Source organism: Ahaetulla prasina, chromosome 5 (assembly GCF_028640845.1).
Source record: "Ahaetulla prasina isolate Xishuangbanna chromosome 5, ASM2864084v1, whole genome shotgun sequence".
Taxonomy (NCBI): domain Eukaryota; kingdom Metazoa; phylum Chordata; class Lepidosauria; order Squamata; family Colubridae; genus Ahaetulla; species Ahaetulla prasina.
This window is the reverse complement of record NC_080543.1, coordinates 18844797-18858441: the sequence shown is the minus strand read 5'-3', so window position 1 is coordinate 18858441 and position 13645 is coordinate 18844797. Positions and strand designations below refer to the sequence as shown.

Below are 13645 nucleotides of genomic sequence, written 5' to 3'. Positions count from 1 at the left end.
TGAGATTACAATGGTTTGGACAGATTGGAGAAGAGACATGATGAAATCCTTTTTTTCTATGTCCTGGTGAACACTTGGAGCAGATTCTACAGACATTGCCATAAAAACATTGAGAGGTTAGAATATATTTAGTACTTGTCACATTAACCTACCTCACAGAGGTACTGGGAAAATAGAATAGTTTAGATATTGTAAGTATGTATGTTTCTAAACCTCTATAAAGATTCTGAGTCCAAATTACAAAAGCAACATAGCAATAGCACTCAGACTTATATACTAGTTTACACTGCTTTACAGCCCTCTCTAAGCAGTTTACAGAGTCAGTCTCTTGCCCCCAACAATTTGGATCTTCATTTTACCCACCTCGGAAGGAGGGAAGGCTGAGTCAATCTTGAGCCTGGTGAGATTTGAACTGCCAAATTGCAGGCAGCTGGCAGCCGGCAGAAGTAACCTGCAGTACTGCACTCTAACCACTGCGCCACCGTGACTCATGATAAACAATGATAAACAATGAAAGAGTAAAACTATGAATTGAATGGACCAGTAATGAAAATAATGTGCTATTTTTAAACAATGTAGCTGGAAAAAATACAACAGGTTGGAGGGTTTTTTAGACCAGGAAACATCTACACACGATAAGACATTTTGTGTTGTTTTATGTGGCAGGCATATCATGAAAACCAGCCGTTGCTGATTAAAATCTTGTTAATAAGTCACAGTAATAAACAAGAGAGCCAGGATAATATTGCATTTTAATTTGCCAGGTGGCAAACCTGCCTAGGAGCAAAACAAGGCATAAAAAAACAACTAAAGTAACACAATATTACTGAGGGGGGGGTCACTAATGTCAGAATCAACTTTTGAGTTCCATAATGCTTTTCAAGTCCATCTGGAGAATGATCTATTCCACCTAGATTAATGTGCTTATTTCAAAGCAAAGCATTTAAAGAAGCATTCAGACAAATAGATTCAGACAAGGACCACAACGGGAATAGAATATAAGTCCCATGATGAGAGATTAAAGGAACCAGAAGAGATGATTAGGTATGATACTAGGACAGCAAACAGGATAAGGTTAAATTTGGTAACCAATTTTGTTGTATATATGATGCACAATGACAATAAAGGCTATACTATACTGTACTTCCGTGATGGCGAACCTATGGCACGGATGCCGGAAGTGGCACGCAGAGCTATCTCTCCAGGTGCGCCAATCGTCATCCACTGCTTTTCTGGTTCCAGCACACTGGTCTTTGCTGAGCTTCTGGTTGGTCTCTGCTCTTCCATGCTAGTCCCCACTCTCTGGTTTCTGGTGCACACATGCATTACCCTCCAGCTGGTCTTTGCGCACACATGTGCGCCAGAAACCAAAAGACCAGGTGACTGACGCGCATGCTGGAAACTGGAAACAGGCACATGCGCACCAGGGAACTGCTCTTCCAGTTTCTGGTGCTCCCACGCATGTGCACCAGGAAGCTGCTCTTCCAGTTCCTGGTGCTCTGCCCTGCGAGCCTGCTCCCATTTCGGCACTCGGTGCTGAAAAGTTTCGCCAACACTGCTAAATTCTATTGTTCCAGGACATGGAATAATGGACTTAAGATACAGGAAGAGAGATCCAAACAGAATGTTAGGAAAAAGATATCTAATACCAGTAATAAAAGCATTTTGCCTCTAGAACCAAAAACTCATGGTTTCACCTGCTGATTTGATTTGGATCATTGGACAAAGCTTAGACTTGATGACCTGAATAGAAAGATAGAAATATATGATTCTATAGGAATGAAGATAAATGAAAGCCATAGAGTGTTTAAGTGGTAATCCCCAGTGGAAAAGATGTCCATTGCCAGCTCCAGGCAGAAAGGTGTTTTAGGTGGTGGCCATTTAAAATTATAGAAAAGCAAGAAATTAGAGATTCAGTGAATAAAAAAGAGTACATCCAAACACCAGTGCAAGGATGGTCATTGTCCTCTAAGATTCTACAAACATCCACAGCCAATATTTGATCTTGTATCTGAAACTTGATCTTGTTTCCATAAAAACTTGCATCACAGTGGTGTGTTACCCTTTAAGGTACTTCCAAATTTTCAATCCTTTTAAAATTGGTCGTATCTAGAAGATGGTCTTACCTGCTTCTTTGGTCCGGATCACTTTAGATGGTGTGCTTGGATCTCCTGTTCCAATTTTGTTAGTCGCTACAACTCTAAATTCATACTCTACCCATGGGTTCAGTTCAATTGCCATTGCAGATTCCAGGTCTCCCCCTATGTGTTCAGGAACTGCAAAGAACAAAGGATGAAAGCATACTCCCTGGAATTTCTCTTTAATCACTAAACTGAAGCTAGAGGAAACAACCCAGAGTTAGTGGCACAATTAAGAATTTGACCTTTGCCAATTTCTATAACAGATCTGCTTTTTCAGGTTCATGATCAAATATCCAAAAGAATCAAAATTTCTTCAAATGCTGCAATGCAGATTCTGCAATTTAACTCTGCTCAAATAAACATGTAAATGCCATTTGGAGATGAAATGTTATTTCATACAGATTTAATTTAAATTGGGGGCAGAGTTCTCTTTTAGCTTGTCTCCATTTTTTTCTTTCTTTTATGCTTTAAAGATACGTGGGTGCACTTGGTGGTATAGTATCAGACAAGAATCTCTGAATACTACCTCCACCTTGTTTTTTTCTGAAATGTATTCTGGATACATTCTTATCAACCTTGTAAGGAAACCTTAGGCTTGACTTTTGAATATCCCTCGTGAAAAGAAAAAAAGAAATAAAAGAATCCAGTAGAAGAGAGAGAACCAACTGTAAAAGACTCAGTAGTCTTCCAGCACTGAAACTTCAACTCAAGTAATACAGAAAAAAGGAACTGTATATTGATTTAGGCTATCATTGCCAGTAGTTATTAGGTGGTGTTGGGCTTCAGGATTTAGCAACCATGGTCTAGAAAACAGATTTCCTAATGTTTTGATTGCAACTTTTGCCTGGTACCTTCAGAAGCAAGGGGGTGTCCTTTTTACACCACGGGCAATTAAGCAGGAACCCACTGCACTTTGTCTTTATAACTAGATCCTAATTGGCCTTTAGCCAAGTTGGTTTCTGATTGGTGCAGGTTAGTGAGGGTTGGTCTCTGATTGGTTCTTTGAGCTCTATATACATTATAGGCATGTTTTGCAAGAAAAAAGTTCTGCAACGCAACAAGACAGACACAGACTTCAGAGAATAATTAGAACTGCAGAAAAAACAATTGCTACCAACCTGCCTTCCATTGAGGACCTGTATACTGACGAATCAAGAAGAGGGCCGTGAAAATATTGACAGATCCCTCACATCCTGGACATAAACTGTTTCAACTCCTACCATCAAAACAATGCTATAGAGCAGGGGTAGTCAACCTTTTTATACCTACCACCCACTTTTGTATCTCTGTTAGTAGTAAAATTTTCTAACCACCCATTGGTTCCGCAGTAATGCGCCGTGTATCATCGTCTGTGCATGCCTTTCGCGCATTGTAGATTGGGTTTGGGGGGGCCTGCCGGCTACCAGCTCTGCTTGTCTGTTACAGCTGGGTGGTGTGAGGGGAGATGCCCGAGCTATTCTGGGACGAGGCTCTTTTGTCTGCAGTCACACTATAGCGCCATTTAGTTTCACTTATGTAACGTGAACTAAACTTATGCGCGGGCGATACAAATAGTATATTTTCAGAAATTTAAATTGTCACAGGGAATTTGATGGAAACCTAATGAAAATGTTTCTAAATATGCTATTAAAATTTTTAAAAATATCAATTAAATTAAAAAAAAGAAAGTGCTTCAGTATCAGACAAACCCCTACCTCCCACCATGAAAGCTGGAACGCCCACTAGTGGGCGGTAGGGACCAGGTTGACTACCACTGCTATAGAGCAGTGGTCACCAACCAGTGGCCCATGGACCACTGGTGGTCCGCGAGAAAATTTTGGTAGTCCATAGAAAAATCATTTGCATTTTTATATTGCACTAAATATAAAATTATCTTTTTTAAAAAATTCATATTAGTGGTCCACAGGATTTAAAATTATGAATTTAGTGGTCCCTGAGGTCCGAAAGATTGGTGACCCTGCTATAGAGCACTGCACACCAGAACAACTAGATACAAGAACAGTTTTTCCCCAAACACCATCACTCTGCTAAACAAATAATTCCCTCAACATTGTCAAACTATTTACTAAATTTGCACTACTATTGATCTTCTCATCATTCCCATCACCCATCTCCTTCCACTTATGACTGTATGACTGTAACTTTGTTGCTGGTATCCGTATGATTTATATTGATATTGATTGTTTCCTGATTGCTTGTTTGTACCCTATGACTATCATTAAGTGTTGTACCTTATGATTCTTGATGAATGTGTCTTTTCTTTTTATGTACACTGAGAGCTCATGCACCAAAGACAAGTTCCTTGTGTGTCCAATCACACTTGGCCAATAAAATTCTATTCTATTCTATTCTATTCTATTCTATTCTATTCTATTCTATTCTATTCTATTCTATTCTATTCTATTCTATTCTAAAAATATTATGGAAGCACAGACAACAAACACTTCTGTGTTTTTCATAGCATCTGGTTAAAAAGAACTATGCCAGCTTTGGACTGCTGTAGTTCATTTCAATGTAGATTCTCACAAAAGAAAACGTAGATTTACTCACAGCAGAAAATGGTCAGAAACAAAAACAAAATAATAGGGGAGAAAAGCCACATCTTGTTAAATTCCCAAACACTGGAGTGAACTGGAAAAGACACTAGAAAAAAGAAAGAAAGATCCTGTTTTGCTTTTCCATATTAGGAGTCTTCTGCTGAAGCAACTAATGCAGAGGTAGTATTCAGCCGGTTTGGACCGATTCAAGTGAACCGGTAGTGGAAATCACGGATGGTCTGACCACCTGCCCTGTCTTTATGCTGTCCTATTTAGGCATGTTTTTGAGACCAGGCGCATGCGCGGAAGGCGCACAGGGTGAACTGGTAGTGTTCTGTCCTCCTCCGCCTCCGTCCGAATGATTAGCCAGCACTATCAGCTCTGGCGGCAAATTAGCCAGCATCTGCTAAGAGCCCTCGTTATCTTCCACAACGCTGGTGTCACAAATTTCAGCTCTAGTCAATCAGTGGATTTGCCTGTTATAAAGAGACACACCAGCTCTTGCTGCCTTTTATATCCTGTGGGGTGTGGCTCCATGACTCAGCACTTCCTAGGCCTGCCCCACCCTTGTTTCTGTTGTTCCCTCCTCTCCTGCCTACAAAACCTAGGATTCAACCAAGCCTGATTGCTGTCAGCTGGGTCTGCAGGCGTGGCCTGGGGGGGGGAAGAGTCAGGGGATGGAGGCCTCATTATTTCTTCCACCTGACCTGCTTCTGGCTCCTGGAGCTGAGCCAGGGGAGCCGGTGCTCCTGAGGTAAGTTCTGATGGCCCTTCCCCCTCACTTTCCAAGTCACTTTCTGGCAGCTGGGCTGGCTCGGGGGCACAGGCACAACAGGTAGTAAAAAAATGGGAAACCCACCACTGATCTAATGAATCTAATGAACCTGCTTGATTTATGCTTAATAATAATAATAATAATAATAATAATAATAATAATAATAATAATAATAATAATATATCTTGCCTGTTTTTACAGTCTGCCAGCCAAGTGAAAACGGACTTCGCGCTTGCAAGTTGTAAGAAGTGATAGGACTGTGGTTGTCTGCTCCAGGAGTCCATGAAAGAGTTGCAGTGACCTCTGTGATTTCTTCAACAATGACAACCCCAGGAGGGCCAGGTGGACCTGGAAGGAAAGAAGCAAGAAAGAAAAGAAGGAGAAAAAGGAAACAAGGTAGATAGGTAGGTTGAATGCACTGATTTTAATTCAGCATTATTACACTGCACATATACTTGTGAGTATACAGTCATCTAGTCTGCTAATTTATCGAGATTGACTAGCATAATTTGGTGACTAGCAACCTTACAGGTATTTTAAGGGGCTGTGTCATGATTACGGTGCCAGACGTGGACCAGAAAAATATTCAGATTCAAATCCTTTCTCAGTTAGGAAAGTCATTGGATATTTTTGAGCCAACACCTTTCAACGTGATTCAACCTAGCAGGTGGTGAAAATAAAATGGAGAGAAAGCAAAAAAGAATAAACACACATTTATACCTTGGAAGCAAAGTTGAATGCAAGTGAAATAAATAAAATAGGCTAATATAGTCTGCAGAACATTATTAGCCCAGAATTGCCATTATTAGTCTAGAAATTACTGTTAACCATTATTGTACAACTATTAAGAAGCAAGCCGTACTAATTTCCATAAAGTAAAGATGCAAAAATATGGCTAATGTTTTTTTCACTACTATAATGAGTATGTTTTTAAAGATAAAGAACTGACTTAAAATATTGGCAAAATATAACAGTAATATTAACTCCTATTTAATGGTATTTTTTTATATATCTTTTGAGAACAAGACCTAGAGACTGTGGTAGCTGCAAATGTGATAAAATTACAACACATGTTGATGCCACAGTATCATTCTCCTTTTTTGTACTTTTGTTCTTATGTCAGGCACAAGTATGAAAGTCATGGGTTTTGTGTTGTCACATATTTCACCAGTAAATGCCTTTGAAGAAGACTAGAGCTGGACACAAATACTCCATCATATTGTGTTGATGGTGTTGGGATAGGACAAACTGGCTGATATAAAACCTCCCAGTAAACTCCATAGTTAATTTTATTTATTAATTATATTCATGAAATTTATATGCCATTCATCTCACTGGAAAGAGTATTAGTTATGTTCACCACTTTATTTATAAAAATAATAAAAGTAGGATAAAAATAAACACTTGTAGATACCCTTATACCATTTGCTGCCACAGTTTTTCCTGTACCTTCTAAAATCTTTTAAATTTAACAAATTTTACAGAGGCAGCTCATGTCCATCCTGCCTTCTGAAATGAAGAAACCATTCACAGAATTAAAGATTTAAAACATGTAGGAAAATATGCTTACAAGTGGAACTTTGAGGAACAGGATAATACTTTCGTATTTCCCCAAAAATAGACCCTGTCTTTATATATATATATATATATATATATACCTTTTTTGGTATCAAATATATATATATATTTGATACTAAAAAAGGCACCAGGTCTTATTTTCAGGGACGATGTCATCCATTGACACATCTCACTTGTACTCATTGTCCCCCCTACCGCCTCCTTTTTGCTATCAGAGGCCTTCAGAAATGTCTTTGGCTTCAGATAGTTGCAGCCAGGTCTCGCACATTTGGGCCCATTTCCAGAGCTCTGTTATCGACTACAAAGGCCTTCAGGAAAGGCCTCTGCAGTCGATAGCAGAGCTCTGGATCAATCTGGAGCTCTGTTATTGGCTACAGAGGCCTTCAGGAAAGCCTTGCCGGCTAGAGTAAAAGAAATGGGCCGAGATGTGTGAGGCCTGGCTGCAACTATCTGAAGATAAGTTAGTGATGGCTAACCTTTTTGCCATCGTGTGCCGGGGGCGGCGGGTGGTCACGAACGCACATGCCACATCCATAATTCTATGTGTCTCGCCCCTGCACATTCGCGTGTGACCCCCCCCTCCTCCTGCTCTTGGCACGCTATGGCCTGGTAGGCCTGTTTTTCTCTCTCACCTGGCTCCAGAGCCTCTCTATGAGTCTGGGGAGGGCAAAAATGGCCTTCCCCTCCCACCGGAGGCCCTCCGGAGACCAGAAGCGGACTGTTTCCCAACTTCTGGTTGGACAGGAAGTGACTTTTTTGCTGTCCCCAGCCTCCATGGACTACTAGAATGAACTGTAGCTGGAATGTTATGGGTGTCCTTGGGAATTTTATGGCTTACATTGCCAAATTGAAGCAGTGGGAGTAGAGGGAAACCAGCCCAAAACTTGTGTGAATAGATTTGGTTGTTTCATTTTAAGCCTTTCCAGCAGGGGTGAAATGCTACCAGTTCGCTCTGGTTCAAGTGAACCAGTAGTGATAAAAACTGTAGTAGTAAAAAATGCTTTAAAAAGTAAAAAAAAAGGTTCGGATGATCACAGCTGTGCTGCGCAATTGTTGGAACCTTTTTTTTACTTTTTAAAAGTATTTTTTTATTACCGGTTTGGGCGAATAGGTAGTAAAAATGTTTTAAAAAGTAAAAAAAAGAGTTGACCATGCCCACCCAGTCACATGACCCCTCTCACCAAGCCACACCCACCAAGCCACACCCAGAGAACTGGTAGCAAAATTTTTTGCATTTCACCACTGCTTTCCAGCATCTGTGAGAATCTTAGATCAGGCAGAGTCCTCAGGCTATGAAGCATTTGAAATAATGATGATGATAATAATAATAATAATAATAATAATAATAATAATAATAATAATAATAATAATAATAATAATAATAATAACAACAACAACAACAACAACAACAACAACAACAACAACAACAACTATCAATATAGGAAAACAGCGATGCAAGCTTGGGTTGACAGCTGGTGTAACAAAGCACTGCATGGACAGTTTCTTGAAAAGATCCAAGGAACAGTAGATAAGGAAAAGACCTGGTTATGGCTGACCAACAGAACATTGAAGAAAGAAACAGAGGGCTTGATTCTTGCAGCCCAAGAACAAGCCATTAGAACAAATGTAATCAAAGCCAGAATAGAAAAATCTGCTGATGATCCCAAATGCAGACTCTGCAAAGAAGCGGATGAAACCATTGATCACATACTGAGCTGTTGTAAGACAATAGCTTAGACCGACTACAAACAACATCACAACACAGTTGCTCAGATGGTCCACTGGAACTTGTGTCACAACTACCATCTGCCTGTAGCAAAGAACTGGTGGGATCATAAGCCTGAAAAAGTGATTGAAAATGAGCATGCAAAACTACTGTGGGATTTCCAAATACAGACTGATAAAGTTTTGAAACACAATACCCCGGATATCAGATTGTGGAAAAGAAAAAAGTGTGGATAGTCGACATTGCTATACCTGGTGACAGCAGAATTGATGAGAAACAACTTGAAAAAGTCACCAGATATCAAGATTTGAGAATCGAATTGCAGAGACTCTGGCATAAACCAGTGCAGGTGGTTCCAGTGGTACTTGGCACACTGGGAGCTGTGCCTAAAGACCTAGGCAAGCACTTAAAAGCAATTGGTGCTGACAAGATCACCATTGGTCAGCTGCAGAAGGCCACCTTACTGGGATCTGCTCGCATAATTCGCCGATACATCACGCAGTCCTAAATGCTTGGGAAGTGTTCGACTAGTGATCTGTGATACGAAATCCAGCATAGTTATCTCATTTGCTGTGTATACTGTCATTTTGTGTAAATAAAATAATAATAATAATAATTGCTTCAAGGAAAAGTTGCATGGAAGTAGCTGGACCTTAGGAGCTTCCACATATAACTGGAATGCCTATTTTCCCCAAACTGAAGATTCAGGAACAAATCCATTCCACAGCAAAAGCAGACCTGTGATTGACAGCAGACAGAAGCAGAGCTTTTATTTGTAGAAATAAAGGAGGACTGAAAAAAAAAATCTCTGCAATTATGCCAATGGGAAACCACTTCTATACTGCCGAGATCAAGCCATGGAAATGTCCATGAAGTTACCTAGAGTCAAATTGAGCTCAGAGTACCTGTACTCTGGAGCAGAAAGGTAGCTTCAGTAATGTATGTGATACGGTACCTTGCAACTTTATTATGCTAGGATCTGAATGCACACACCTTTGTGTTAAGTAAGGTTGGTTACTGGCTTAACTCTCTGTCACCTTCTAGACAATGGGTTGCTAGATTCGATTCTTCAACCTTACCCACACAAGCCCAACAGGATACAATTTTCACCTGTGAAATGTTGGAGAGTACGCACAAAAGAAACTATACAACACGGTACCCTTGCAATTCACACATTTGTGAAGAAGGGGTCATGGAGCAACATCTTGCGGTGAGTTTTGAGGAAACAAGGAAATAACTATGGAGAAACGTTCTCATCGGTTCTTGACCTGTATCCACATAGAAAGTTGGATACAGCTGAGTTTAAAGAGAAATGAAATGATTTCTGATCCCTGCCCACACTAAATGATGAGACACCGAATTCCTCACTACTGTCCTGCCCATCTTTTAAAAGAGCTCCTTTAGAACAAAAGTAGAGAGACCTGCAGAATTTGAAAGAAGTCTGTTAAGTTCTCTGAATCCTGTTTTCTACTCTGTCAAATGCCTGTGGAAATCCACTTTTCCTCCAGGAAATTAGCAAACACAATGCTGAATGTAATACAAGGTAGCACCCTGCAGTCATTAGTATGAAAACAACAACAACAATCAAATGATTAAGAATGAACAAAATGCATAAAAACGTGTTGCAAGCTTTGGACTTCTTCTCCAAAGCTCTTTATCAGGCAAAATGTTATAGAAAGCCCTAGATAATAGATATGGAAGAAAAGTTCCAAGATGATGCCTGCTTTTTCTGAGCTGCAGGGTCTAATTCATTCTCAAGAAGATTTGAGATTTAGCGGAAGTCTTATCCCTGTCAGGTCACTCTTAGAGGACAGCGAATAATGTCTGAAAAGGCTATAAAAAGAGATGAGCGCTGATAATCCTCAATTTGTCTAAAGCATGTAGACATCTAGCATGGCAGAAATCTGTAGAAGAATCAAAGCTCTCCTCTAATCAAAACCAGAAAGAAAGGTTTAAAAAATATCACCTAAGCCAAAGTGTCCTATATTAACTAATGATTTCAGGGGACTAGAAGCTGAAAATACGAAGCTTTTCTTTGAGTAAGAGTAAAATAAAATAAAATAAAATAAAATAAAATAATAAAATAAAAGCCTTTGAACTATGGTGCTGGAGAAGACTCCTGTGAGTCCATTGGACTGCAAGACGATCAAACTGGTCAGTCCTAAAGGAGATCAACCCTGACTGCTCATTAGAAGGCCAGATCCTGAAGATTAAACTGAAATCCTTTAGCCACCTAATGAGAAGGAAGGACTCACTGGAGAAGAGCTTAATGCTGGGAAAGATTGAGGGCAAAAGAAGAAGGGGACGACAGAGAACGAGATGGCTGGATGGAGTCACTGAAGCAGTGGGCGTGAGCTTAAATGGACTCCAGAGGATGGTAGAGGACAGGAAGGCCTGGAGGAACATTATCCATGGGCTCACGATGGGTCGGACATGACTTCGCAACTAACAACAACAACAACAAAAATCAATATGAGAGATCCTCTGTGCAAATCCTGTTTTACAAGGGGAGTGTGTAGTTTGCAAGAAGAGGAAGAAAGGAATAAACCCCAGGGCATCTCCTAAGTTAGATCTGCTTTTATAATCTGTGGTTCATCACACAGTCAACCAGATGTTTAGCCTGGATTTGGCATTTTTATCCACCTAGCAAGTTCTTCCAAGCCCTGAGATAGGCAGATCCTGTTGTTGGATGGTGTAAACTGTTCTACAGCTGTAGACTTATATACTGCTTTGTAGTGTTTTACAGCCCTCCCTAAGTGGTTTAGAGAGTCAGTATGTTTCCCCCTCACAATCTGGATCCTCATTTTACCAACCTCAGAAGGATGGAAGGCTGAGTCAACCTTGAGCCAGTCAGGATCAAACTGCTGGCAGAGGGAAGGTAGAGTCAACTTGCAATACTGCATTCCAACCACTGCACTACCATGGCTCTAAGCAAGATCTTTCTGCTCTTGTAGCAGCTTACTAAGTGATCCGCTGTTTCTTCAGCTTCTTTATATAGGAGGGATTTGCTATTTGTTGCTGTCGTCTCCATTCTGGCTTTGTTCAGTATGCATCTGTTCTTAAGGCTTGGTCTTGTACAGCCAGAATTAGCCCCTCTGTATCTTCAGTTTTCTTGTTCATAGCCATTGCCAGATCTTGTTGCTATTTGTTTTGCCATATAGTAGTATTTTGCCTTGCCATGTCTCTTTTCTATGCTTAATTTGGTCTTGCTGGTAATCCAGTTTGATCTGTCAGGAAGCCTTTGTGATATACAAGCCTCAGTGCATCTTCTTCATTGTCCTTCAAGTATTTTTCCAATGCCTTTTTTTCTTCCTCAACTGATTCTGGTAGATTATGATTATTATTACTATTTAAAAAGAGTACGGATTCGTCTGACAAACACTTTTTTGTAATGTACCAATGGGATTTCTGGGAAAACAGCTGATTCTTTGTGGTTTGCACTTTGGGTGTGCTTTGTAATCTCAAACATAATAGATGGTCCCAAGCAGAGTTATGGAGAATGCAATCTAAACCCCATACAGAGAGTAAAAGAGCTACATCTGTCAAGCTTTCCAGAGTAAACTTGTTTGAATAAGAAAGAAGTTATCATGTAAATGGACTTGGAGAGAAGAGAAGAGAAGAGAAGAGAAGAGAAGAGAAGAGAAGAGAAGAGAAGAGAAGAGAAGAGAAGAGAAGAGAAGAGAAGCAACTGAAACTAGAAATGGAGAATTTAAGCAGAACAAAATGAGGGGAATTATCTGTCTGATCATTTGTTACAAAAGCATTAGGCTATGAATAGATTCGCAGAAATAAAGCTCTATAATTCTTAACTGTCCCACACACTTTCAATTTGCAGTTGGAAAGGAGTGTCATCCATTTAAATAAAATACATTTTGTGTGCAAATTACAGGTGTGGGGATTTGATACGCATTTATCTTTTAGCAAAAAAAAACTTGTAGGGCTGCACAACACATATTAGAGATTATAAAGAGTTTCAATATAAAACGGAGTTGCCAAAGGTTCTGTTGAAATACAGAATAAAAAGGCAAGAAAATTGCCAACTTTAAGCATTCTGGAGAAGTTAATACAGCTGACTATGAAATGGGCATTGATTCAGTGTATCAAGTTTTTACTGGAGTAATAAGGTAGTCCTGCCTTCATATAATGAACAGATAAGAATGTTATGGTTCTGAGTTATCCTGAATTATAGATTTTTGCTCTATTTATTCCATAGGGAAGCAAATCAAGAAACACTAGGCAACAGAGTTTACTGCATGTGTATGTCATGCCAAGTGAAAAACAGAGGAAGCTGATAAGATGTGCAAATAAATAAAAATTGGCAAGGCTCAATCCCAATTGGAACAGCAAATTTGTTCTGGATCAATATCAAAAATTGAGCTAAAAAATTTGATTCTTCAGTAATTTGTAAAGGGATCAACTATATCTCATTCTTATGTAAGCTATGAAGGTACACCTAAACATAGCTAGTCTGTTCAGTTACAACTGACGTTTTAAGGGCAGAAGGCAGATTTTAGCAGTACAAGTAGTCCTCAATTTACAACAGTTCATTTAGTGACCATTCAAAGTTACAACGGCACTAACAAAAAGTTACTTATGACTATTTTTCACACTTACGACCACTGTAGCTTCCCCTGGTCACGTGATCAAAATTCAGATGCTCAGACAGCTGATTCATATTTATGATGATTGCAAAAGTGGGGTGGGGGTGGGGGGTATGGCTCAGGGGTGAAATGTAAAATTTGTTACTACCGGTTCTGTGGGCGTGGCTTGGTGGGGGGCTAATGTGACTGGGTGGGCATGGCCAACTTTTTTTTTTTACTTTTAAAAGCATTTTCAGCCGAAGAGGTTGTAGAAAAAATGCTTTTAAAAGCCTCTGATGATTAGGCAA

General features: G+C 39.8%; 1 protein-coding gene across 1 annotated transcript in view; it reads right to left on the bottom strand.

Moving 5' to 3' along the window:
• Positions 1-13645, bottom strand: part of CNTN5 (contactin 5) — a 927011-nt gene that overhangs the window by 58055 nt on the left and 855311 nt on the right. The window contains exons 17-18 of the mRNA XM_058185575.1: positions 5643-5801; positions 2127-2276 (exon numbers count right to left, since the gene is read on the bottom strand). Coding sequence (XP_058041558.1) covers positions 2127-2276; positions 5643-5801 — 309 coding nt within the window. The remainder of the gene's footprint in view (positions 1-2126; positions 2277-5642; positions 5802-13645) is intronic.